The following is a 24664-nucleotide window of genomic DNA, read 5'->3' on the forward strand; positions in this document are numbered from 1 at the left end:
TGGCCTGCTTTCTTTGCAGTACTAAGAAGACATAGCTGTGAAGGTACTGGGGACTTGTGTGGGAGAGAGAGGTCTTGGAGGAGGTTCGGAGTACACATGTAGAAAACCTGCTGTGTTTGTGCTGGACCAGAGAGCATGATGTCCATGTCCTGGCCCCATGGGGAGGGAGCCGAATGTGGAAGGCTGTACTGGCCCAGCTGCATCAGGAAGGCAGCTGGAATTTGAAAAACAAGGGACCTCTCCCAGAGCTCTCTGCTGCCAACTTGCTTACTTCGTTATTTGCTTTCTCTGTTTTCTGCAGATTTTAAGGTTTTCATGTGGTTGTATCAGTCATTAGGTCACTGTACAAAGTGCTCTCAGCCCAGAGCTGGCGTGTGGTTTGTCACCTGGTCTGGATCCTACATGGTGCAATACCTTTGACTGCAGAGACAGACCACAACATCATCTCAGTGCAGCACTGGGAAGGAGAAACTTGAGACAACTAGGCCAGCCTGCAGAGCCACTGGCCACACACACTGGCATATACTAGTTACCTTGTGTGGGTACTGACTAAGTTTGTCCTGTTTAGAAATCAGAGTGGTCTGGAGTAATGTTAATTCCATAGAAAACCTCAGACTGAAAAATCAGTACCTAAACTAAGTCTTGACTTTTCCCCACTGGCTCCCAAAGGAGATAGTGAGAAACATGTGCTGGAGTTGGCCTTCTGCTCTGCATAGTCGGGCATATCTTTCATCCACTGAATGGATGAAACTGGCTCCTCCAGAACTCAGCCCCTGTTCCAGCTTGGGTTGCCTCATGCTAGTGCTCCTAAAGATGCTCACTCTTGCCAGGCTGATGGCACTTGATTTAAAAATCTTCAGATGCAGGTTTGTGCTCTCAATAACCAGACAAGCAGAAGCTTAAAGGGATTGTGCCAACTTTTATTTTATTATCTCTTTTGGAAATGGGATTTGGAGAAGGGAAGGGAAGGAGATGTGCAAGGAGGAGCTGACGGTTGCAAAAAGGGGTGTTTTGGATGTACACTGGCAACAGTGTTTGTGTCTGACTGGAAATGACTGAAGCAGTAAAGCATGACAGGCAGGACACTGCCTCAGTGGATGTGCTTCCTTTACAGGGTTTTTGGTTTTAAGGTCTACTTTGTAGGTTATTTCACATACAAAACAAAAAAGCATATTTTAATCTCTATATATGTATTTGCATATATATAAGATATATATACAGACACATATTTTATATTCTTACAACCCCCAGCTCCTAAAGACTTCAAGTCTGAAGGGCCATGTGTATATATGCATTATAAAGAGAGATGCCAATCAATTGAGACAAGGCTTCCTTACTGGCTTCATTGTCCTTATGATAAATAAATGGGCAAGATATCTTTAACTGAAGTCTTGCAGATGTGCAGAGAAAATGGGTCAGCCAAGCACCAAATGGCACCACCCACATTGTCCTGTCTCTGGCTATGCCCTGCAGGGGTGAAGTGTGTCTGCCCACGCTGTTCCAAGGATTTGGGGGGCTCACCCCTGTGGAGTTTGGAGGGGAAGATTGAAACATACTTGGTTCTGCTGCCCATGGGTCAGGCACCCTGCATGTTGGGGCTCCTGTTTCTCCATTAGGGCTTCCAGTAGAGTGTTTTGGTTTCTTTATGGAGGAGGAGGAGTTTTAGTAGGCAAGAAGGGAAGGGGTTTTGAAGGGGAAAGACAGTCAAAATTCACCATACGATAGACAAATCTTTGTAAAGGTTTGTCTGCCTGCTCACTTCTCTCTCTCTCTCTCCCTCTCCCTCTTACGCTCTCATGTTCGCTCTCATTCTCTGCAGGACGTACGCTGTTGTAGGGCTAAAGGTCTCCTTTTGTCAGGCTAAGGTCAAGTCCCTGGTTGGCAGAGGGCAGCCCTTCATACAGGCCTGTCCACAGCGTATTGGCAAGGGCTCAGGTTGGAAGCTGCCGTCTGCACTGCCGGGTAGGTGAAGTTGGCGTGCTGCTTGGCCTTCAGCCGCAGGCTGGCCAGGCTGGAGTTGCATGTGTCCCTGTACATGTAGGGGCTGGCTGTTGAGGCGTAAGGACAGGCACTGGATGAGACAGCAGAGTTGAGGCTCGGGCTGTTCAGGTTGTTGATGTTTCCCAGGTTGTTGAGGCTAGAGGCTGGTACTCCTGTCACTGCGGAAGGGACCATGGAGGAAGGCATGGTCATTGAGGTGATGGAGCTGGGTGGGGAGAACATGGGCTGGGAGGAGAGGGGACTGACATTCATGGAGTTGAAGAATGGAAAGCTCTTGGCTGAGAGTGGGCTGGTGGCGAGCCCCTTGGTGGCCCAGTTGTTGTAGGAATAGCTGGAATACACGTCATCATAAGGCTGCATCAGTCCATTGAACTGGGCTCCGAAGCTGTTCTTGCACAGTTCAGCCTGTTGGTTCCTCTCTCGTTTCCTCCATTTAGCTCTGCGGTTTTTGAACCAGACCTGCAAGAGATGGAGAAGGAGGGCATGGGAATCGCTCTGGGCTGTCCTTGGAAGGGGCCTTGCCCTGGTTTCTTTGCCCAGCAAACCCAGAGCAAAGGGCCAGGGATGTTCCCAGGGAGCTGGGAGGCTGAACATCAGGAAAGAGTTTCAGTAAGATGTCTGGGCTGCAGGGTCATCTCCCAGCAAGAATCACCACCTAGATCAAATTCCAACCACCGCCATTTCACAACACACAGAATAAAACCCACCTCACTCAACAAACAGATGCCTTTTATATGGGGAAAAGAGAGGGAAATACTTCTTGTATTTCCAAGTGACCAAAGCCAAGAGGTGGGGTTGGGGCTGTGTGACTTGGAGCAAAGTATTTGGGGGATGTGTCTTGAGAGCTGCTGAATGGAGGAAATAACCTCTCTTGTTTTTACTTTACTTCAGGACCAGCTTAGGGTGCGGTATTGTAAGTCTGTCTCCTAACAGGAAAATCTGTTAGTGTTGGAGGGGCTCATACAATATAACTTCCTAGAGCATGGAAGCTGCTGGAAGGCTATTCATGGTGCTGCCAACTCATATTTCTAGTAGCAGGGAGAAGCTCTCATTCCAGCTGGAGCAATGCCATACCATGCCTGTGATTGGACAGTGGTTTGTGAACCCCAGAGAGTGCCCTCCAGCAAGGCTAGGGCTGGGGAATGATGGCACTGCAAGGAAGGGGTCTGCTAGGCCGAGGCAGCCAGCTGGTGGTGCTCTGTGGGGCAGAACCTGGGCTTTGTATCTTCCTGTGTAATGGCAAGGTGGCCTTGGGTGGGGAAGGCACAACCAGCATGGGGTGATATGTTTGTGGCTCAATGTGTCAAATCTCAAGTGTAGAGTTTGGTGAGGTGTTTCCAAAATGGAAATTTCCTAGTGCTCCCAATTCCTTTCCTGATTTGGGGACAGCTTCATCCTTGTAGCACAGCCAGCTTCTTCCCCACAAACTCAGGCCCAGGAAGGTGGAAGAGCGGCAGTCCTACCCGGACTCGTGCCTCTGTCAAGTTGGTCCAGACTGCAATCTCCTCCCTGGTGCTCATGTCTGGGTAACGGTTTCTCTGGAAAGTGGCTTCCAGCTCTTGGAGCTGCTGGCTGGTGAAGTGTGTCCTCTGCCTCCGCTGCTTCTTCTTGAGCGAGCCGTCTTCAGGGTTGGAGTCGTCCGTCTGGTTTTGCTGGGACTTCTCTGTGTCTGTATGAGAAACAGAAAAATGGGAGAGATCCCCTGAGTTAACTTGAGGGCTTGGATGCAGCTGGGGAGCCTATCCTTGGAGCAATCCGTGCATGCTCAGTGAGGTCCCCATCCACTTCAGCCACCACTTACGGTCCCATTTCCCTCCCTTGTCCTTGTGAGCAGGCATCCACCCTGCACCAAAAACAATGGCCCCTTGATGCAGCACAGCTTGCCATCATTTAACTGCCATAATAGTTATTATCTTCCAAGTGACTGGATTTAGATTTTCCAAACTTCCAGTCTCTGGTTTTCATCTGTCGCTATCACATGGGTGATAGCGGCAGAACTTACCCAGGTTAGCAGGTTCTTACTCTGCTTAAAACTCTCTGCCTAAGGTGCCCTCTAGAAAAACTGAAGAGAAATTGATGCTTATGGCACAGCAGTGTTGCTGTGGACAAGTGATGGGAAAAGGCAAATTGCCAATGATAGCAAGTTGAGGCTGTTCAATTAACTAAACCTGAGAAACACAAATTTTCACCCTTCCTCCCTTCTCGCTCCTCTACCTTCTTACTTAGGTGCACATATTTTGATTTTTCAAAAGTAGGAAAAGGCCTCTCTTAGACCTGATCACGAAGTACTTCAGCATCTCTCTTTCTTCCTGCCTCTGCCTGTCTCTTCACTCAGAGACTCCTCTCCTAGAGGCAATGTCTTTCATTTTGTTGCCCCTTAAATGAACATCTCAAAACTTTCCAGCGTTCACACTGGTATCTAACCGAAACACACAGCTCAGCCTCTTCCTGGGCATTGAGACAATGTCTCAATGCTGAGCTTTGGGCTGCCGTGGTTGGAGGTGGGCAGCCAGGTGCTTCCCTGTGCCACAGCCCCTTCTGATGCTGTTGGTACTCTGCAAACAGGGGCAGAATGAAAACATAAGCATCTTCCCTGTAGTTGTCCTCCATAGATTGCCCAAGTGCTCAAATGGGACATTTTCTTTTTATGATTGGAAGAAAGCTTTAGCTTGTGTTTAATTCTGCTGAGAATCACAACGAGTCACCACAGGAAAAAATTATTCCAGTGAAAACAAATAATTTCTGATGGTGAAGTATTTCCAACTGAAAATCAGGTCTTCAGCAGGAGGAGAGTCCTTTTACAGTGGGAAAGAGCTAAACTAAATAAAAATTATTGCAAATAAGCTCTCAAACTGTTCCACTTAGAAGAAAAACCTTTAAAAAATCCTGACATCACTCTGCTGAAATTCAGATTTTTGTTTGATTGTGATTCTTTGAGTGGAAAGCTTAAAAGGATTCAAAGTCCAGAAAAATCTGAGCATGAAGGTATCTGGTACATTCCCTTGAAAAGCAGAGAGGCAAGAAAACAGTAGTGTGGAATACAGTTGAGAGAGGAGAAAAAGGGTTCCTCAAGTCAGATGGATATGCTCTGGAAAATAGGCTCCATCTTTTCTGTTTAGCTTTTATGGGGCATAAGGGGGAAACTTAAAAGCATCTAAGCCTCAACAGAGAAAGGACTCTGCTGCAGGGCAGTGCTGTTCTAACAGCAGGTGCTTTAACGGAGCCCAGCCCTTGAAGATGCTCCTGTCTCAGGAATCTGGTGCTGCTACCCCATTCCTGTGACAGCCTGTTAATTCAGAAATCTTCCTGCTGTTCCTGGAAAACCCTCCTTGTACTTGCCTTTCTCCAAAGGGAGTCACAGGAGCATTTGCAGAAGGGGTGCTTGCTCTCAGCAGAGGAAGGCCTGAGTGTGGTCAGAGGTTTGCTTCTGTGGGTATGTCTTGCACTGACTGAAGCAATGTGGGTTCCCCACAGGCTCCTCACCACCCACCTCTCCTTCTGTGGCACATCAAATGCTATCCACCAGCAGGAATGTGAATGCAAGGAGAGCGAGATGGCCATTGTTCACAGCAGCAGGATGTAAGCTGGTTCTTCCAAGCAGGAAGGTGCCATGTCCTGTCCCCAGTGCCAGGACCAGCTTGTGTTTCCATCCAGGGTGTATCTGTACAAGAACTGTCACAGTGCACTCTTGAAACAGACAAAGCCATAGGAACTGAAAAGTGGAACGAAAGAGCTTACTGTGGTCTTGTGGTACTCTTCTCATTTCCATGAGCATCTTTGTGTGGGGATCCCATGTTCAGCAGGACTCTTGGAAGCATGCTCTTAATGTGAATTTTTTGATAGTGGTTCTTGACAAGGATATAAATCTGACTTCTCTAGCTGAATGCTCTAAACTAGTATTGGAAGAGGGAGATTCATGCATTATCCATCTCCAAAACATTAAAAGGGGAGTGATACCACCACATCTGAGCTAGTTATTAGGAATGGCTCAGTACAGAAGAACTGACAACATCTGGTTTGTTTGTTCATCTGCTGAGCCTGGGTTAATTAGAAGCCTGATGCATACAGGCGATATGTTCTCACCACTCCCTGACAAATGTTTGTTTCCAAAGGGGCTGCTGTGAAGCAGGAGGCTGTGCCCTAATCAAGAGCTCCTGCTCAGGACTGCCCTTCTTCACGCAGGAAGAAACTATACCGAGAGGGAATGAAGGTAGCACTGGCTTACGGGCTGCATCTGGGTGGAAAGGATCACCAAGTATCTTGCTTTGGTATTCAATTCATCTTCTCAATATCTTCTGGTGTAGAGCTTTTCATAAATCTTGTTAAGTCTAAGGAGAAGTAGGAATCCTGACTTTGAGCCTGGAAAAATTCCTGCAGTTACAAGTTCATCTTGTCCTCTTTGTTTCCATACCTGCTACCTGTGGCTCTTTCTGAGCATTGCTTATAGGGAATGTCATCTTTTCTGCTTTCTCTCTATGCAAGGAAGAAGTGCTCTCTGTAAATGGGGCAGAGATTTGACATTGCAGTGGGGGTCACCAATGTGGCAATACAGAGAAAGAAGGGAGCCCACAAAAAGGATGTGGGTGCCCTGAATCCATGCTGAGAAGCACAGTATGGGGGAATGTGGGGCAGTTCTTTACCCACCTCGCTCCTCATCCTTGCTCTCCTCCTACCTGTGCTGCCTAATGAAACCAACAGAAGGGGGTGTCACAAACCGTGCCATACTATCAGAGAACACTTGAGATCCCTGAGAGCTGAGCTCAGACAATCAAGGTTTGTGTTCACTTCCTCGGGATCTCTTACTCTGTGGATTAATGAAACAGGGCCAAAGAGAAGTAGGGAGGCTGCTCTCTTCAGGAAGTGCCAGAAGTGCAGCCCTGTCCTGTCCCGGGCAGCCCTCAGTAGCCAGCTCTGCTCTGCCTGACACTGCTGGTGTGTGGCTGCCATCAGCCTGTGGTGCAAAGGCACAAGCTGCCAGCCTCAGCGTGCAGGTAGAGTTGACAAACACTCACCTCCCAGAACCATTTTATTTCTAAACCATTTAAGACAGTGAGGAATGATGTAGCCAGGCATCCAGCATTTATTGTCACCCCAGAATAGGCTGTGGAATAAATCCTGTGCACGTTCGCCCACTCAATGAAACGACTGTGGTCATAGCTGGAATTAGCTGCTCATGCCTAATGGAAAAAAAAGTCAGCGCCTAAATTGGCAGTTCTGTGGCATGCCAGGGTGGGCATGACTGGGAAGGCCACTTGAATGGAGACGCTGTCATGCATCCAAAGCAGCTGACGAGGAGCCACTGAGCTTGGGGATGTGCCCAACTAAGGTACAAGTGCATTGGGGAATTTGGCAGGTGGATTCTCTGACCATAGTTATCCCACTGTAACTCCCTTCATGATACTTACTCTGGGGAATGTCAATCTGCATCATTATACTCATTAGCTTTTGCACATGGGTGAGCCTGGAGGCTTTACACGAAGAGCAGTAGGCTGTCCCCAGCCCTCACCTCCCCTCATGCTGGCACTAGCAGGAGCAGCTTTGCATTGTCCTGACACATCCAGAGTGACAAGGGATGGAGCAGTGACTGGATAGATGCAAAATCCAGGGGAAGTCATAGCATTTGGTAGCTGATTTCTGAACAGGTATGAATGGTGATGTTTCTTATTCAGAGCCTGATAAAGAATGCAGCAGACTTGGGGTTTGTTCAGCCTTTGGGAATGGTCAGAGGCACCTCCTGGGGAGAGCAACAGCCTGCTGCAGAGCCTTGCACTGAGGCACAGGTGAGTGTGCTTTTTCAGCCAAAGCAGGAGCAAGACAGTGCTTCCCTTCTTTCTTATTGCCTGAACCTGGGAAGTTCACCCCATGGTTTACCTTTAGCATTGAAAGTTTAAACCTAAACAATTTAAACAGTTAAAAAAAAAAAAGGCAGTTTAAAATTAGGTGTAGCCTTCTGTGCCTTGGATAAGATTTCCTATATTGTGGGGAGAACTCTACTGCTCTGGGGATACTGTTCAGGCAAATACAATAAAATCTTGCTTGGACTGTGACCTGGCTTGCCTGGCTCCTGCCTGCCATGGGCTGTGCCCTCTGTGAGCAGTGGCTACCTGCAGCCAGGGCCAGGCAACTCCATGGCTGGAATGGTGCTCTTGCCTTCCCGATGGCTGTCATTGCCATATGCACCCCTATGCCTTCTCCCTGCTTGCTGGGACAGCCGTGCTGCTACAGCATTGTGCTGGCTCCCGGTACAACAGGAAGCTCCGTGTATCCCTGGGAGCCCTGCAGCTGGTTCCTGCAAGCCACTGGTGAACCAGATCAACCCAAAATGACAGGTCAGGGTCTTTCATGCCTCTTGAGCCTTGCACTCACCACTGTGGTCCTGCCCTTTGCAGCTGTGCTCGTGTTGAGGAGTTCCAGAGTCCGAGAGAGACAAGGCTGGGCTGCGAGCCTCCGCGTCTGCCAGAAGGTTGAAATCCATGGGGCAGGGATGGGTGGTAGAGGAGGAGGAATCTGAAAAACAGCAGTCACAGGGTGATCAGGGAGATGAATCTATGTGTGTGACCTCTCCCCACACCCTCCAGCAGGGACTTGCCAACCCTTGAGGAAAGGTCTGGGAAAAGTAAAGGATCCCTGTGTGATCCTTGGACCCCTTTGAGTTTCCTGGCTGGAAAATGGACATACCTGGCTTTCTGCTGAGCTTCTCTATAAATCAAAGATCATCTAGTGACACTTCTATTTGCAGCCTTCAGAGAAAGAGCCTCCAATTTATAGGTGACATTCAGACTGAAATAGCAACGCCGGGAGCATGCTGTGTAATGGAGATCTGAGGAAGTGGTTCTGGGCCAGCCAAGGGCTGTTAGCACCTTCCCCAGTCATCCCACCTCTCCCATCCTCCCTGCCCTCTTTCTATCTTGCTTCTCCACAAGCTGGTCAAGCCCAATTAAAGCTGCCCAGAGAGCACTACAGGCACACATCCCAAAAGAAAAGCACTTCTGTGCCTGGCACTGATAGGAAGGCACATCTGCCTGCACAGCCACTGCTACAAGCAGGGACCCAGGCAGTGTAAGTGGACTCCTTTGGGGTACATAAGGGCCTCTGGAACCTGAATTAACACAGGAATCATATTACATGCCCTTGGGTGCCTGGGAACTAGTGATCCTGGCTGCAGAAGCAGTTCACTTCCAACCTTAGGTCATCCTGACTGAAGGCTCCCCATGTCCCCTCAAGTGACTGTTCTTTACTGGTGAGGCATCTCCCCTAGATGAAAGCATTCCAACTGGAAAGCTGGCAGTGCTGCTCCACACAATTGCAGGAATCACTGTGACTCCTCTGCCACCTCTTTCCTCACCTCTCTGTCTCAAGATCAATTATTCTCATGATTATTCTCTCATTTGCTTCCTTGGGGCCCCTCCACCCTCCACCTGTATTGCCCAGAGGAGCTCGGCTGAGAGTACCACTTTGTTCTGGACCACACTGGATGCTCATGAAGAGGCAGATGTGAAGCAGTAAGTGCTCCAAGTCTGGCCACATCCCCTTGGAAAGGTGAGCTGGCCCTGTGCTGGCCCTTAATTTGAGTTTTGGATCATAACCCTGGCAAATGCAGGATGTTGCATTGTCACCAGTGCATGGTTTATGAAGGCTGGATCACTTGGAGGGGACCACAGCAGCTTCTGAAGCTTCAGCCACCCCCAGCTGACACCTCACCTTCCCAACTAGGGATCCACTCCCTCTAAAACATAACAGCAGCCAATGCACTGTGCCAGGATCTGGGACCCCTGAGTTTAGGGAGGTTTGGACCAGGTGTTTGGGACTTCCAAACTGCATGCGGAGGTCAGTTGTAAAGATTGGATTCTAGGTGGTGAAGGATTGCTCAGCCCCTCAAATCCATGCGGGTCAGGGAGGGAGCGTGCTGAAGGCAGTCTGGACTGTGCTAGTGTTTAGACATGTAAACAAGAGATTAATCACATAGCTGTTGCACCTCCTTTGGAGATGGATGACAGTGACTAAGAATGTATTTTCAGAGCTGTCTAAAGCCTCCTGTCAATTTGTGCAAGGCTGCCGCCAGGGCCCTTGGCAAGGCTGATCCCCATACCTGCAGCGTGCTTCCCAGACTGCGGTGAGAGGGCAGGGAGCCATTTCTAATGGTTATCTGGCTCGCTTCTGCAACTGATCTCACTCACAAACCCCCTAGCAGTTTTTCTTGCCCTCCCCTACACTTGGTCTCCACTCCCAGCCTTTCCCAGGTACTGGAGGATCTGTCTCAACACCAGCCTCAGTCACTGCTCTCTGGAAGCAGCATCTAATGAAGGGCCCTGGTGCTGTTTCCCAGACCTTTGCCTTGCTCTGGGCTTCTCCTCTCCTATGGGAGAGAAGTGGCAGGGCTCCATCTTTGCCAGGCGTCTGGTTTCCATTTCCACCTCGTGGTGAGCCTGACCTTTGATGTCTGCCGGCTGTGTTAAGCTGCTGGCAGCAGCAGGACACAGCCCTGTTGCTTTTTGCCATGTGTACGTACACAAAGTGATGTGACAGGGGCTGTGTTTTCTTTAATACCTTTGCATGGAGTAGGGGGAGTCCATCTGCTGCTGATATTGCCATGGCTTTTAGCATTACTCTCAGAATTATGCAGAAACGCACAGTGAATTAATTCCATGGATTAAGTCTTGATTAAGATGTGTGTCACTTTGCTGTCTCAGAATTTATTAAGAGCCCTTCTTGAGGCTGCAGCAGATGGAATTTCTGCCCAATGTTTGTAGATGATAATTTCCCCTCTTCTACAGCCATTTGCATATGATTGCATCTGTCAAGCACAATTTCCTCTCTTCTAGGGCTTGACTCTGTACTGGACCAGATTTAAGGAGGAATTCAGATTCCTGTCTTGCTGTGACTCAAGGACAGTGTCCTTCTGCGCAGGGTCCTGTATGCTTTTTTTTTGCACATCTTGCACTGCTTTCATCTGTGTGAACTAGAGTGAAAATATTAAGAACAGGGAGTGGTATCTTACAGCGTGTTCCATAGGTGTAAAAGACAACACAAGGTACAGTGCTCAGGGAGACTCAGTCCTGCTACTGAAAATTCATGTCCCATTCTTGACTGCACCAGTGCAGCAGTTGCAAGGTTGATCCAAGCTGCTGGATGCAACATAGCATGCTAGGCCTGCCTCAGAGATACAGTGGGCACCTGGATTAAAACTGGTATTAAAGTGTGGCCAGTATTCAAGATGAAACTGGGACTTGTGGCTGAGCATAAGTTTGCTTTCTGAACTGAATTTAAAACCAGGAAGATTTCAAAGAGGAGATGTTGTATGTATATTTGTAATTACATAACATATAGCATGTGCCATATGTGGTGGCATCAAGGAAAGCCTTCTCAGTTCGCTGTGAGGAGGTCATGGAGAAGCAAAAGCAAAGGGAGGGGAGGATCTGCTCACCATGGTTATAACAGCAGGAAAAGTCTGCGATGGGGAGAGCACGTGAGCTTGGTACCAATGTATTTACCCAAAGGTAACCTCATGCTACTGACACAAAAGGCTGTAGGTATTATTCTAGATTATACAGCCCTTTTGGATTCAAATAAAGGAGCTTTCTTCCACATTGGCTAGATTTAACTCTAGGCAGAGACATTAAGAAAGTCAACGCCAAACCTTTGTGGCATTTCTACTAAGTTGTTTGCCTGGTCTCAAGGAGTTACTGAAATTGGCACCTCAAAAACATCTTTAGATAAAATCTAACTTATCATCTCCATTTGAGTCTTCATCTCACTTTCTTTTAACATAAAAGAACAGTTTCTTTAGGGACAGCTCCTGTACCAGCACCATGCAGCCAGGCTTGCTCAGAGGTTTCAGTTTCGTAAAACTAGCCATGACTCCTAGCCTGCTCCAGCACCTGTAACTCTTTCCATCGACATATGTTACTGCTCCTGAGATAAACGTTCGCAAACTCGTAACAAACACTCCTTCCATTCACTGCCTGTGTGCATCCTCCCCTTGGTGCCCACATGAAGGTGCTGAGGCCACCTGTGCAAGACCCTCCAGCCAGAGAGGGAGTTGCCATCCCTGCTCCACAGGCATGGTGGAGAGCAGGAGAGCAGTTCTGGCTTGAGGCTTTTTCTCCTTTTAAATTCACCTCCTTTCTATATCTGTGTCAGTTCCCAGCTGCCCAAGCCAGGGCTATTGGGGTGGGAGAAGGAGGGCACTCCTACATGAGGAGGGCAACCTTGTTTACCCAAAAAAAGAAACAAGGGTCCCTGTGACCCCTCTACTGGTTCTCAGCATCATGCTGCTCCATCACCTGGTAGCAAAGAAGCCTTTGCTTGTTTGGCTGGTTTTTGTTTTTGAGGGGGCAGGAAGGAAACATAATGGCTAACTTCAAGCCAGGTAAGGCTAATTATACAGCTTTTGTGATGTGGATGTTGCCTGTTGAGAGCTGCTTTCAGACTGACAAGCGTGTGTGCTTGACACTCTGCACTACCATTGGGGAGCAGGCTACCTGCTTCAGCAGGTTGATCTGGAGGGAAAAGCTGTCTCTTGTATTGGCTTCCCATGGGTTTGCAGGGGTGCTTCAGCGGGGACCTGATGCTTCAGATCCCTAGGCAGCAGCACAAGGACCACTGGTGACCCAAGGGTAGGAGGGAAGCCCTAAGCTGGCCTATCTCCAGCAGATCAGCACAGCCCTGTGGACCCGTGAGCTTCCTCCACTGCCTCTACCTCCAGACAGGGCCAGGGTAGCTGAATCCTCTGTTTGGAATCACTGATCTCCACAAAGAGTTCAGGGTTATCCCTCAGGCTGAAAGGCACTCCACAATCAGTTAGAGGGAAGTGTCCTTTCTTTCTTCCATTGCCTGAGGTGAAGGTATGATGTTACACTAGATTCTTAGGGTCAGAGCTGTCTCTTCCTGCTCCATCAATCGCAGAATTCAAACTGCTGGGGGGAATCTGCAGTTCCTGATGGAGCATTGCTGATTGCTTCACTCTTCCCATGCTCACATTGCCTGTGTGCTGGCTTACTTTTAGCAGAGACAAATATTTGGGACCCTGTTTAACTGCATATTTTCAGGAAGATGATCTGCCTCTGTACTTTGGACCCCGTGAGGGGCTGAGCTAAGGTGAAACAGCCTCTGCCTCTTCCTCTGCCCCCTGTCAAAGAGGAAGTGGCTGAGGCTGTGCCTGTTCCCGCCTGGAAGAGCGTTTTGTTCTCTGGATACATGCGTTTGTTCAGGGAATGGTATCATCAGAGTGCCTGCAGGCTGGGATTTCAAGTGTTACACCTGCACAGCACATGAATTGCTCAGCAACTTGAGAGTCTTTTTGCCAGCCAACACCAGCACTGTCTGCAGAGGGCTCTTTCCCTGCTGCTAGAAAGCAAAAAGTATGGGATGCGGGACAGGAGTTAATCTTTGTTTCCTCAAGATTATAGAAATACAACTATGGGGAGACCAGGGTCACCCACTGCTAAACATCTCAGTGTAGCTTTAAGTCCCTAATCTTAATGGAATTGCAGCAGGAACCGAGAATGACCATTAATCACTGCAAGATAAACAGCAGCAGCCAACTGGTGACCCAGAGCACAGGGCCATTATGGGACAGGAGAGCCAAGCTGCCTGCTTCCAAAAACATCAGGCTGTGCACAGCCCCAGGCTGGCTGAGCAGTGCTTTCGGGTGCACACTCAGAAGTGGATCACTGACCTCCAGCAAGGGCTGAGTCACAGGTTATAATAAACTTTATTTCTCAATTTAGTCCTTGCAGCTGGGCACTAACCCCTGAGCTCTGGCACTGGTTTCATAGTGGTGTGTGCTGCTTTGAAGCCTGGAACATGATTTGGGGGGTTTATTCCTCCCATCAGCAGGAATTTGCAAAGCTCCCTGAGGCACTTAGTATCTTTACTGTCAGAAAAGTTGCCTGGCCCTGCCCCACATTGTGGGTTGTAGAGCACTGCCAGCAGTGCATGGTGCCATGCAAACTGCAGCAGCCCCGGCCCCTTGCTGCCAGGCTTCCTAGCCACAGCTGGCAGCACAGGCTGGCTCTCTGACAAGGGGGTTCAGATTGTTTCTCATTGCGTGCATGGCTCTCTGGAGAAGTTTCCAATAATGTGAGGTGGGAAGGTAAGGTGCTGCGGCTGACTTGGTTTATGATGTAGGTAAAACTACTTGACTGTTCTGGGACTCTATCCTTCATCTCAGAAATCATGTTAATGAGCATATCTGAGCCGGTGAAGGTAATGAAGCAAAATTCCTTTAAGTGCTTTCAGATCCTCAGATAAGAGGTGTTAGGGAAATGCCCAGCCTTGCTGGACACTGCCTAATGCATTTCCCCAGGGGCTGGCGGCAGCCTGCAATGTGAGAGCAAGCTACTCACTTCCTTCACTTTGACAGGAACCTCCAGCTGCAGAGGAGGGTGACGGCTGAAACTTTTGCTCTGGGCAGCAGAGAGTTAATAGATTGCCTGTATTCTGGACGATTATCACAATGGAAATGTCCCAAGGATTGACAGCTCCATACCCATGTCCACAGCAAAAAAAGCCCACAATGGAATGTGTCCCGTTCGCTTATTTGATGGGCCACAATGTGCTCCTGTGCCGTGGAAGTGCCCTGATGCCACCATGCCCTGTACATGGTGCATCATTCTCCCCAGTGGGTGTGTCTGTGGCCCCCAGACTGGTGCAGACCCTGCTGAGCTGAAGCATGGGGTTCTGCAGAGGCAGGGCAACATGCTTGGGCTTGGCTTAAGGCAAGTTACTTGCATCAGTATCTGTGGACCTCAGTGCTGCCCTTAGCCTACCTAGATAGTTTCTGAAATAGCGCATAAAATTTGAAAATTAATTTCTAATCCCAGCACAGAAGAAAAAGTCCTGCCATACTTTCTGCAAAGTTTTTTTCCCTAAACTAAACATTCATAATTCTTGCATTCTTGTAAGCACTGTACAGCAGGTCTTGCTGTGTCCAGCTGGGTTTCCAATGTCCCTTGGACACTCAGCCTCTATGGGGCTTTTGGCACCTCGGCTCTCTAAACCAGGACTAGGATTTTCTTTCTGACAGACTGTGCAGCTATATTAATAAAGCTACGCTTTGTTACGGCTTATTTGTTTGTTAGGCATCTGGAACAAAATAAATCAGCAAAGACTCAGTTTTGCCCAAACAAATTTTGATCGCACAAAGTTGCTGGCACGGTGTGGCTCCACAGTGCAGGAGTGCTGGGAGTGAGGGCATGGTCTGCAGTTACGGGGTAAGAAAAGTCCTTCAGGGAAATTAATCCCTTTGTTTTAGGGAAGGGGGAAAATAGACTGATTTCAGTAAGAAATTCTACCTGTGAAAATCTTGTAACCAAAACAAAGGACCTGCTGAAGTGTTGGCCTGGCCTGAACACACCAACCCCACTCATCTCTGCCTACCCTTGTCCACTCCCGCAGCCCCATCAAGCTGGCTCCAAAGCAACCCGTGCCACCACTGAGGGATCTGCCCGTGTCTGCATATGAGAAATAGTTGCATAGCCACAGCAGACAAGGGACTCTTGCAGAGCCAGGAGCAAGATGAGACAGTTGCAAGCCAGGATCCCGGGCAGGGATGAGAGGCGCAGGCAGCCTGCCTGCACCTCAGGGCCGGACACGCGCTGCTCATGCAGCAGCAAAGGCCACCAGGGCCTGGCATCAGCAGATCGGTATGTGTTGCTGTATTTATTTGGGCGATTGCATGAATTTGACTAATTATTCTGGCAGTCAAAGGAAACTGGCCCAATTCCTGTGGGGGCTGTGCTTGCAGAAGCTGGGCAGAGTCTGTGGCTGTAAAGTTGGCCCATTTTAGGGAGGCCCAGATAGCAAGATCAAGGACTGGAGCTCTGTGACTCCAGCTGCTGTCAGTAGATTTGTATGCAGATGGAGGGGGCAGTGGATGACTCAGATTTTATCGAAGATGTAAATGATTCCCACAATTAGTAAACATGCTTAAGAAAGCCCCTAATCAAGTGGGTGATGCGGGAGGGTTGAAGGTCAGGAAGGATCCCCTGCCATCAGCATGTCACACCCTTATGGCTGGCTGATCTTGGTGCACTGTAGAACTGCCAGTGTCTGCCATCCATCAGCAGTTCTGCTGGAAATCCTTTCTGGAGAAGTTCAACTTGATCATAAACATTTGTTCTATGACAAAACTTGGCAAAATCGGCAGCTAGAAAGAAGCTTTTTTTGGAGGGGTGGTGCTAGATTGTTGTTTTAATACAACCTGTCAGAGCCCAGAAGGTTTCAGAGCTGCCAAGGGAGAAGGGGTGACTGCCAGGAGTGCCGTGATGTCCCCACCAGCCACCATGGCCAAAGAGCAGCTCTGTTGGTTAAGGCAACAAGAGCCTAGAAACGTCTGGCTTTCTCCGAAGGATGTGCTGTCTCACAGCGCAAACCCACAGCGCGGGAGGGAGCTGATGTCTGCTGCGTCTGACTGTAAAGTTTCCTGATGATTTGTCTTTTTTTTCCCCCCAAGCAATTTATATTTAAATTTTTTTAAAGCTCTCTGGCAGGAAGACCCTTGCAGGACGAAGGCCGCTGTGAATAAAACAAGCGGATGATCTCAGCCCGCAGTATCCCTCCTCCCCTCTTCCTTGCGATACTGCAGCTGGTAGGGCTGGGGCGGGAGGCGGGTGGCTCCGGGAGGGATGCTGGAGCTTGCTCCCCCACAAACTCCGTCTTTATGGACCTTGCAACATGCCCCGAAGGTCAGCCTGTTTACCCAGACACTGTTTGAAGGGGCCGAGGAAGGCGATTAGCAAACACTGTCGGGGCCGATCCTGCAGCGTTTTGCGCGGGGTCTGATCTGGCAGGATCGGGCCCGCGGATCGCCGGATTTTCCTGCCATGCACCCGCAGCGACCAGTGACATCGTGGGTATCGGGGGCGAAGAGGAGGAAGGGCGGGTGGGCAAGCAGGGGGGGCTGGCAGCCCCTCTCCCGCAGCCTCTCGCCCAGGTGCCCCACCCGGGGCCGTGGCGAAATGTCCCGTGTCCCTAAATCCACGGGCACGACAGACATTGCAAGCAGCAAAACCAAGATGTTTGATTTTGGGGATCCTGAAATGCAGTGTGCTGCCTGAGGACAGTGTACAAAGTCTGCTTCTCCTTTTATTTTTTTTTTCCTTCTCCCCTCCCCGGTTCCCCCGCCAAATCCTTAGTTTTTCCATCTGCTCGAGGCCACATCCCATGCGGAGCCTTGGGAGGTAAGCAGTTTGGGCGGGTAGGAGAGGAAGCTGCAGAGCCCTAATTACTCAGCCAGTCTGGCCCTCGGGCGATCCCATCAAAGCGGCTCAGAGAGAAAAGGGACGGGGCAGAGGGATGTGAGCCGTCTCAAAACGCTGCTGCCTGGGTCACACCACCTCCCTCCGACGGGGCAGCCTGCTCCAGGAACGGGGCCGTACAGTAAGAAATGCCTCTGCCCGCCCAGCCCCGTCACCCTGAGAGCAACTTCTGCAGGGAGGAACTGGAGGGAACGGCTTTCCAGCCTCCCACCCTGGCCCGGGACTGGGGCGTATCTGAGCTCAGGCACTTGTGTTTTTAAACACCGTTATTAAAAACTACCCACCACATATTAAGCTGTGAAACCCTTTTAGATGGGACACAAAAGCGTATATTCTACTTTGATATTTCTCCCTGGTTAGGTTATGGATCCATACCAATACTGACCTTAACAGCTCAATTAATTTACCATAAAGATCTAATTTTTTTAAATCATCCTGATACATCCAGTCCTCTAGAAATTCTTACTTATTTTATTTTGAAAGAAAACCTCCATACATTTGCTTTAAAAAATAGCCTTGCAGTAAATGCAAACAAAAAAAATCCCAACTTGTAGAACTGGAAGTTGGGATATTGTGGCACCAAAAATAAATCTGATGGAACAAAAAGGGAATTTCATGTGGTTTTCATTGTCAAGTCTAAGCTCAGAAACAAACAGGAAATAAAAATGGCTAAAACAAAAGAGATTTCTTTTAAAGTGTGTTCAAATCTAAGTGGGGAGCTGCTTTATGTGGGAGGGATTCTATGTTTATTTGCTTTTCAAAAAAATGAGTAAATAAAAATGTCCACATGCAGACAGGTCAACTTGATTTACAGTTAAATCCTCAGGCTTCACAATGGTCATTTATAATCAGCTTTTCTAAAGAAAATTAGACTTGCATAAATGGCAGCACTGGAAGGGGAGAAGAGACAATGGGTGGTGGGAAGGATGCTTCGGCTTTAGATGAGGTTGATGGCAAGAAGGAACGAGGAGGGAGAGAGGTGAAAGTAACTACAAACTCTCCAGTCGTTAATTTTTTTCTATTTTTGTACTTTTTCAATTTTTGCAGGTGCTGAGCCTTCCAGCCCATGCCACACAATTGAAGCTCCCCACATAGCAAATAAATGTAGTTATTTAAAAAGAGTAGCCTGTAGAACCAGGACTATGAGTGGCATATGTACTATATCCTCCCGCCAGAGTTTCTTAGGTTCTCAGATTTGGGATTGTGGAACTTGTTTGATAGGGGTTTACAAACCGGTGTCTTAATCACAGTAGTTCTTATGGTGATTTTGAGGGGTTAATTTAGTTCAGGCAGGACCCAGCTTCCCCAACCTGGGGATCAGCTGAGATCCCTAGTAGCTGCTACAGCCCTATTAATGAATCTCTGAACATTTTGAACAGTTGAAAAGTGAGATGGACAAAATTAATAGCAGTTTCTGCAAACCCGGCTCTGGTTTCCCTCTTCTTTTGCACTATTCAACAGTGTGTAAATGTTTATTTTCTGGTGGAGTTGCGGTTTAGGAGATAGCAAAGAGCTTCAGATTGAGGGTCTGGGAACAGAGACTGTATTTCTAGGGCAGATCAACTAATTTTGCCAGAGCTCAGTTTCTCCTCTGCTCAACAGAGATATTTCCCTTCATGCTACAGCATCCAGAGATCCACCTATGGAAAGGCTAGGAGGCTCCTGAGAAGAGAGATCATACGGTGCAGCTCTTCAGAAGCGAGCGCTACGAGCTTGAACCTGTACCCTGCCAATCAACAGGAAATTTCCTGTTCATATGCAGAGGATTGCCCCCTTCCTGAATCTGCTTGGTAATACTCTGACATTCTCCATCTCTTTTCAAAGCCTCATAATAGAAATGTTTCTCAGCTTCTGCCCAGATAGATCTACTAGTTCCTTCCTGAAAGCAACTTTTAATAGTTAATTTTTGCTGAAAACTAACGGATCCACTGCTAACCATCCCACAGGAATTTGTAGCTCTGGCTAGGCTGCAGTACCTGTCCTCCTCTGGGGTTAGAGGGAGATGAGGATTTCAAGCAAAACCTTTCCCACAGAAGCAACCCCCTCTGTGCTGAGTCTGGCCTTGGTCCCTTGTGCTGCCAAGCTTCCAAGATCAGCCTGTGGACTCCCTTAAATGCCCCAAGGAAGCCCAGAGCTAATAACCAGCTTCATTCAATTCCCAGTCACATTATTATCCAATCTGCCAGAGGCATTAATATTCAGAGGTGAGGTGGGAGGAGGGCAGGGGTGCTGGCAAGGGGGAGCAGCACACAAAGGGGAAGAAGAGAAGTGTGGCGGACTGGCCTCAGAAATCTTCTTTCTCCAGCTGTCTGAAACCCCAGCCCATTTCAGCTGGGTGTTGACAAGAGAGGGTTCTTCCTACAGCCTCAGTGCTAACTTCAACACCAGCTGGTGGAGGCTGTTCCTCAGTCAACAGCAAATGCCCGGCCTGGGCACAGCCTAATGCCTTCAGCCCCGGTGGCCCACAGCAAGAGAGAGAGCTTTGCCCCCTCTGCCATCAGGCCGTAAGTAAATAGCAATCTCCCATTTTTAAACAGCCAGAGAAATAGATAAGCCTGTTCAGCGATGCCACAGCCTCCTGTTTCTGACCCTCCTCCCTTCATAGCCCCACAGTCTCATCCCGCTGCCTTCCTGATGCAGGGCACATAGCACGAAACCAGCAGTTCTCCCCATCTGGGACTTCGTTCCCAGCCCAGGTACCTCCCCTGTCCCCAAAGCCAGGGCACATGTGCCAGGTCACGAGACAGACCTCATGTCCCCAGCTCATCTCATCTTCCTTTCGGAGCGGTCTCCTAGATCAGGTTTCTGGCTTTTTCTTTTTGGCAGTCTCCAAAGTCAGCCTCACCTCTCAGTCTCAAGGTTTTGGGTAGCATCTGACAGAGGGAAGATGCCATTCTTTTTTGCCACCTCTCTGTAGGGTACATTAACCAATGCTTTTGCAATCCAATCACAATTTGCGGATCTATTAATTGCCTGAATTAAGCCCTTATAGAAATGCAATAGATATTAAGTGAGGCTTGCAACAGTTTCTCTGACAGAGACTGATATTGCTTCTTAAACTAGTGTCTTGGACAGGAGACAACTCAGGAACATAGGTGGGCTTTCATGGGGAGAACCTGGGCTGCAGGTCAGGCAAACTCAGTAATTACAGTAATAGCAGGAAAACCACCACCCTCGCCCAGACTCCTCGCCAGGCTGTCAGGGAAAGACATCTCCCTTGTGAGGGTTCCTTGTAAGGAGTACTGGGCATGGTGCAACAATTTGTTAACACAAAATAATAATAATAATAATAATAATAATAATAATAATAATAATAATAATAATAATAATAATAATACCCTACTCTACTTCAGCAGACATTTACAGAGACTGAAAGCAGCAACCATGCTTTGACAGTCCCTCAGGAGCCCGCAGGCTTCTTTGTCCCTCTCAGCAAGGCACCATCAAAGCCTGCACAAACACTCATCCCTTCAGCTCACCGACAGACTGAGGGGCTTGGGAGGTGGTGCCGGGAGCCAGGGAGACCCTGATCCCATCGCCAAAAAAGTGATCCTTTCTCTGTCTTTGTAAGGTGGGACAGTAACAGAGGTGACTCTCCTGAAAGACACCTTTCTGAGCAGTTGCTTTTAGCATCTCCCGAAATTGTTCTGAGCAGTTGCTTTTAGCATCCTCCAGGTCACAGGCCATGGGTGGAAGACCCACAGGCTTTTCTGGGGGACGACAAATTCCTCTCTTTGCCTTCAGCCCTAGACTCCACTTAGAAAGTGGACAGATCGTGGGCCCGTCGGTCGGGAAGCTGCCTCCCTCTCAGGTGAAGGAACGGGGAGGTGGATGACAGACTAGTTTTGATTCCTGCACCGCCAGCTCGAAGCATCAGCCGGGTGCGGAGGCCGGGTGCTCACCCCCCCGAGCTCTGCCGGGCACCGGCGTCCTGCAGCAGCGTGTTCCTCTGTGGCCGCCCGTGCGTTGCCGAGCTCCGCAGCCGGTAACCCCCCGGGCCGGGCGGGAAAGGGGCGCAGAGCGGTCGGGGGACCGCTGCCTCGAGCTGCCCAACCCCAGCAGGGACGGAGGGGCTGCGGCAACTCCCTCCAAAGCCTCCGCAAGGCCCTGGCGCTGCCAGGGGGGAATCCAGCCCCCTCCCCGCTCGTCCCCTCAGCTGTCCAGCCGCGGGGGCGCCGGGTGAGGGGCCGACAGGTGTGTCCCGCTCGGCGGCACCGGGCCCGCCGCACCCCCCCTCGCCGAGCCCACTCCAGCAGCTGCGGCGACGCGCGGGCATCGGCCCCCGCCTCGGCCGCCCTCCTCCGCCAGAGCCGAGGCCGCGGGACGAACCCGTTCCCTACTCCCGCTCTGAGGAGGAGGTCGGGGGAAAGGACAAGGGGGTGCCGAGCTGGCGGGCTGGCCCTTCTCCCGGAGCCGCACTCGTTGAGCGGGGAATAGCCGGGGGAGCGGACGGTATCGGTCTCTGTCGGGCGCCCGCAAGCACCAGCGGGGCGGAGGGACGCCAGTTTGCACCGTGTCCCCGGCGCCGGGGAGGCGGGAGAGCCCGTGCAAACGCCCAGAGGTCCGACCGCCGGTTCTGCCCGCAGACTCCCAGCGCCGGGCGGCCGCGCTCCGCCAGGGCGGCTCGATGTCCCCGGCAGAGCCGCCGCGGGGGTCGGCGCTCCCGCCCCCGCGGCCCGACCAGGTCTGTTATTCCCGGTCGGATCCCCGGCACCCTCCGCCGGCGCGCCGCAGCCAGCGGCGTCCCGGGGCAGGTTCCCTCCGTCCGCGGGGACCGGCTCGCCTTTTCCCGGCGCTACAGGGAGGTCGGCTCTGCTGTAAACAGGAGCTAGCCCATTACATAAATATCATTTATCCAACTGTCCAAAAGCCGTCGGGCTGCCTTCCTTTTCCCCGGCGACGTCTCCCCGCCTCTGCTCCCCGCGCCCTTCTCTCCTGGACCCTGAAGACAGCTGAGCCGCAGCCCGCAGCGCCGTTATTTACAGCGAGCCCCGGCTAATTTAAACAGCCCCTGCCCCGCTCGCCCGAGTGGAAAATGACTAAGTTTAGTAACGGCAAGAGATTCCGGCTGCGCTTGTTGGGAAGGGGCCTGCGACGGCCTCGAGGGGACGGCCGGGGCTGCGGCAACCCGGCGGCGGCGAGTGGGGGGCCGCCGGGCCCTACAAGGACAGAGCAGTGGAATCGCCGCGCCCTGTCGGGCAGGCACCGCTCCCCGCAGCGACGCGGGACAGTTGCACCGCGCACAGCCCCGGGACCCCTTCTGGACGGCAAGGCAGGGCACGATCCGCCCGCTCGCACCTGGCTGCCGCCCCTTTCCCCCCGGGGAGGCGACGGAAGGCAGGCCCCGCGCGGGAGCGGGGCTGCCCCGGTGCTGCCAGGCAGGGAACGCCGAGCCGCCCCGCTGGGGATGCTCTTACCCTGTGCCAGCGTCGAAAAGGTTACGGCCGGCCGGGCTAGCATGGAGGGGCTCACGGAGAAAGAAGGGGAGAAGCCCGCCCAGAAGGCTGAGGACGGAAAGGCACTTACAGCGGCTCCAGATGAGGGCTCGGCTGGGCGGCCTTAATCCTGAGAGAGGGGTGAAGCTGACCCCCGCCCCGCGGCCCGGGCTGCTCTGCCGCTGTCAGAAAGTAAATCCCCCCGGCTGCCCGGCCACTCTGCGCCTCGCTGCCGGCCCGCTGCTCACGGGGAGGGCGGAGGCGGAGGGCGCCGGCCGACTGCCTCCCATTCACCCTGGCCATTCACTTTATGGCGGGCGGCCGGCGCCCCCCGCCAGCTGCACCGGGCGCCCCGCTCCCGCCCGCCCCATTCCAGCTGCGCGCCCGCCGCCGCCCGCCCCGTCCAGCACCGCCCGCCCCGGCCCCGCCCCCGGCCCGCGCCGACCAATCGTCCTGTGCCTCATTTGCATACGGGCGCAGCCCGGCTCTCGAACTGGCCGAGGCGGGCGGTAGGCCCCGCCCTCCCCGCAGTGGCCCCGCCCCGTCCCGGGGAGCGGGGCAGGGTGAGCGGCGGGGCGGGTGCGGGGGCAGGTCCCGCGCGCGGGGCTGTACGGGCCGGGTACAGATGTGCGTGAGCACTGATACACTGATACACTGCTGCTGTCGCCGCAGGTACCGTGTGCCTCCTTCAGTGCTCGGCCACCGGTACCCTGTGCTGAGCATCCGCTCCGCTCAGTACCGGCGCGGCGAGCCTGTTCGGGCTTTGCAGTTAGAGCCACCAGCCAGACAGAGGTTTCTGGGGGAAACCAAGTCCGCAGTCGGCTGCTGGAAGCGTTCCCCTGCACGATGGAGCAGCAGTTGCAGGGGAGGCTTAATCACAGGCCAGTTACCGGACGCACTGTTGCGGCTCTCGGTGGTACCGAGAAGCGCTCCCCTGCCCATACTGTGCCGCTCCTACCGGACACGGCGGCTGCCGGCCGTGCGGGGAACACCGCCCTCCTGCCCGCCGATGTTGCTTGTTGATTTGCACCCCAAATGTTGCTTGTAGCTTAGACTCCAGCCGGGCTCCCACTGAAGTTCATGGCGAAATCTCGGTGCAGGAGGACAGGGTGCGATCCCTCCCTGAATGTCTCCAAGTGCTTGTTCCCGCTACAGCAAGTCTTGAATGTGTTTGCACACACATTTCACTCTAAGCATGCTTACACTGCTCCCACTGCTTACAGGGAAAAGTTTGTAGAAGCCGGGGTTAGTCTTTACGTCCTGCCCTGGATGCTGAGCCCAGGGGAGAGGCTTATCCCTGCCAGGCTCTTAGGGAGCTGGATGCATGATTCTACAGTCTGATTTTCTTGAGGTCATTCCCATGTCAACCTGCTCTCCGATTTATGATGCCAAAGGTCACCATCAAGATCTTCCACTGACAGACATATTTTAAAGATTAGGAAATAATGTTGTGAGAATAGAAGTGAATTTTAACCCTGGATGATTTACCAGCCATATTTATGGAGCCTGCTAAATGCGTAACATGGCATAGAGATATGCATGGGAAGACAAATACACACAAAGCAGCACAGCAAGTAAAGAGAGGTTAGGTAGACACAGGCATTATGGATTACAGTTTAAAAACATGCACAAATATGTTAATTCAGTAGAAACACAGAGAGTTTAAAAGGAATCAAAATGTTGACACACTTAGGAGAAATTACCGTGGTTTTTTAATTGTAGTAATCTGGGGCTTGTGTTTGCCTTACTGCTTTTTTGTCTGCCAAAAATGACAGCAAGCTAGACCACATCTTTTTCCAGCCCAGATTTTAATCCATCCCAGCAAAGGCTTGTCTCCATCAAGAGAAGCAGACACAGTGTAACAGCACTAGCACTTTCCACGGGGCAGTCTGTCTCTATCACCACATGCCACAGGGAAGCTGAAAACCCTGTGCAAGGTCTGCAGCAATGAAGGTACCTTATTTTTAA

At 51.0% G+C, this 24664-nt stretch overlaps 1 protein-coding gene across 1 annotated transcript; it reads right to left on the reverse strand.

Annotated features, from left to right (window-relative positions):
• Positions 1 to 899: 899 nt before the first annotated feature.
• On the reverse strand, positions 900 to 23061 carry PITX3 (paired like homeodomain 3). Its single transcript, XM_064662724.1, has 4 exons — positions 22788 to 23061; positions 8368 to 8508; positions 3465 to 3670; positions 900 to 2460 (listed from the first exon to the last, which is right to left on the reverse strand). The coding sequence occupies exons 2-4, from the start codon at positions 8474 to 8476 to the stop codon at positions 1897 to 1899; spliced, it is 879 nt and encodes a 292-aa protein (XP_064518794.1). The 5' UTR covers positions 8477 to 8508; positions 22788 to 23061; the 3' UTR covers positions 900 to 1896.
• Between the last annotated feature and the right edge of the window lie 1603 nt (positions 23062 to 24664).

The sequence above is a fragment of the Pseudopipra pipra genome, chromosome 8 (assembly GCF_036250125.1).
Source record: "Pseudopipra pipra isolate bDixPip1 chromosome 8, bDixPip1.hap1, whole genome shotgun sequence".
Taxonomy (NCBI): Eukaryota; Metazoa; Chordata; class Aves; order Passeriformes; family Pipridae; genus Pseudopipra; species Pseudopipra pipra.

Bases quoted from the DNA above. Each gene is read 5' to 3' on its own strand.
- PITX3 (XM_064662724.1), bottom strand. From the start codon at position 8,476: ATGGATTTCAACCTTCTGGCAGACGCGGAGGCTCGCAGCCCAGCCTTG. The intron at 3,671-8,367 runs GTGAGTGCAAGG...TTTCTCATACAG, and splicing joins CAAAGGGCAGGACCACAGTG to ACACAGAGAAGTCCCAGCAA. The intron at 2,461-3,464 runs GTAGGACTGCCG...CATCTCTTGCAG, and splicing joins TGACAGAGGCACGAGTCCGG to GTCTGGTTCAAAAACCGCAG.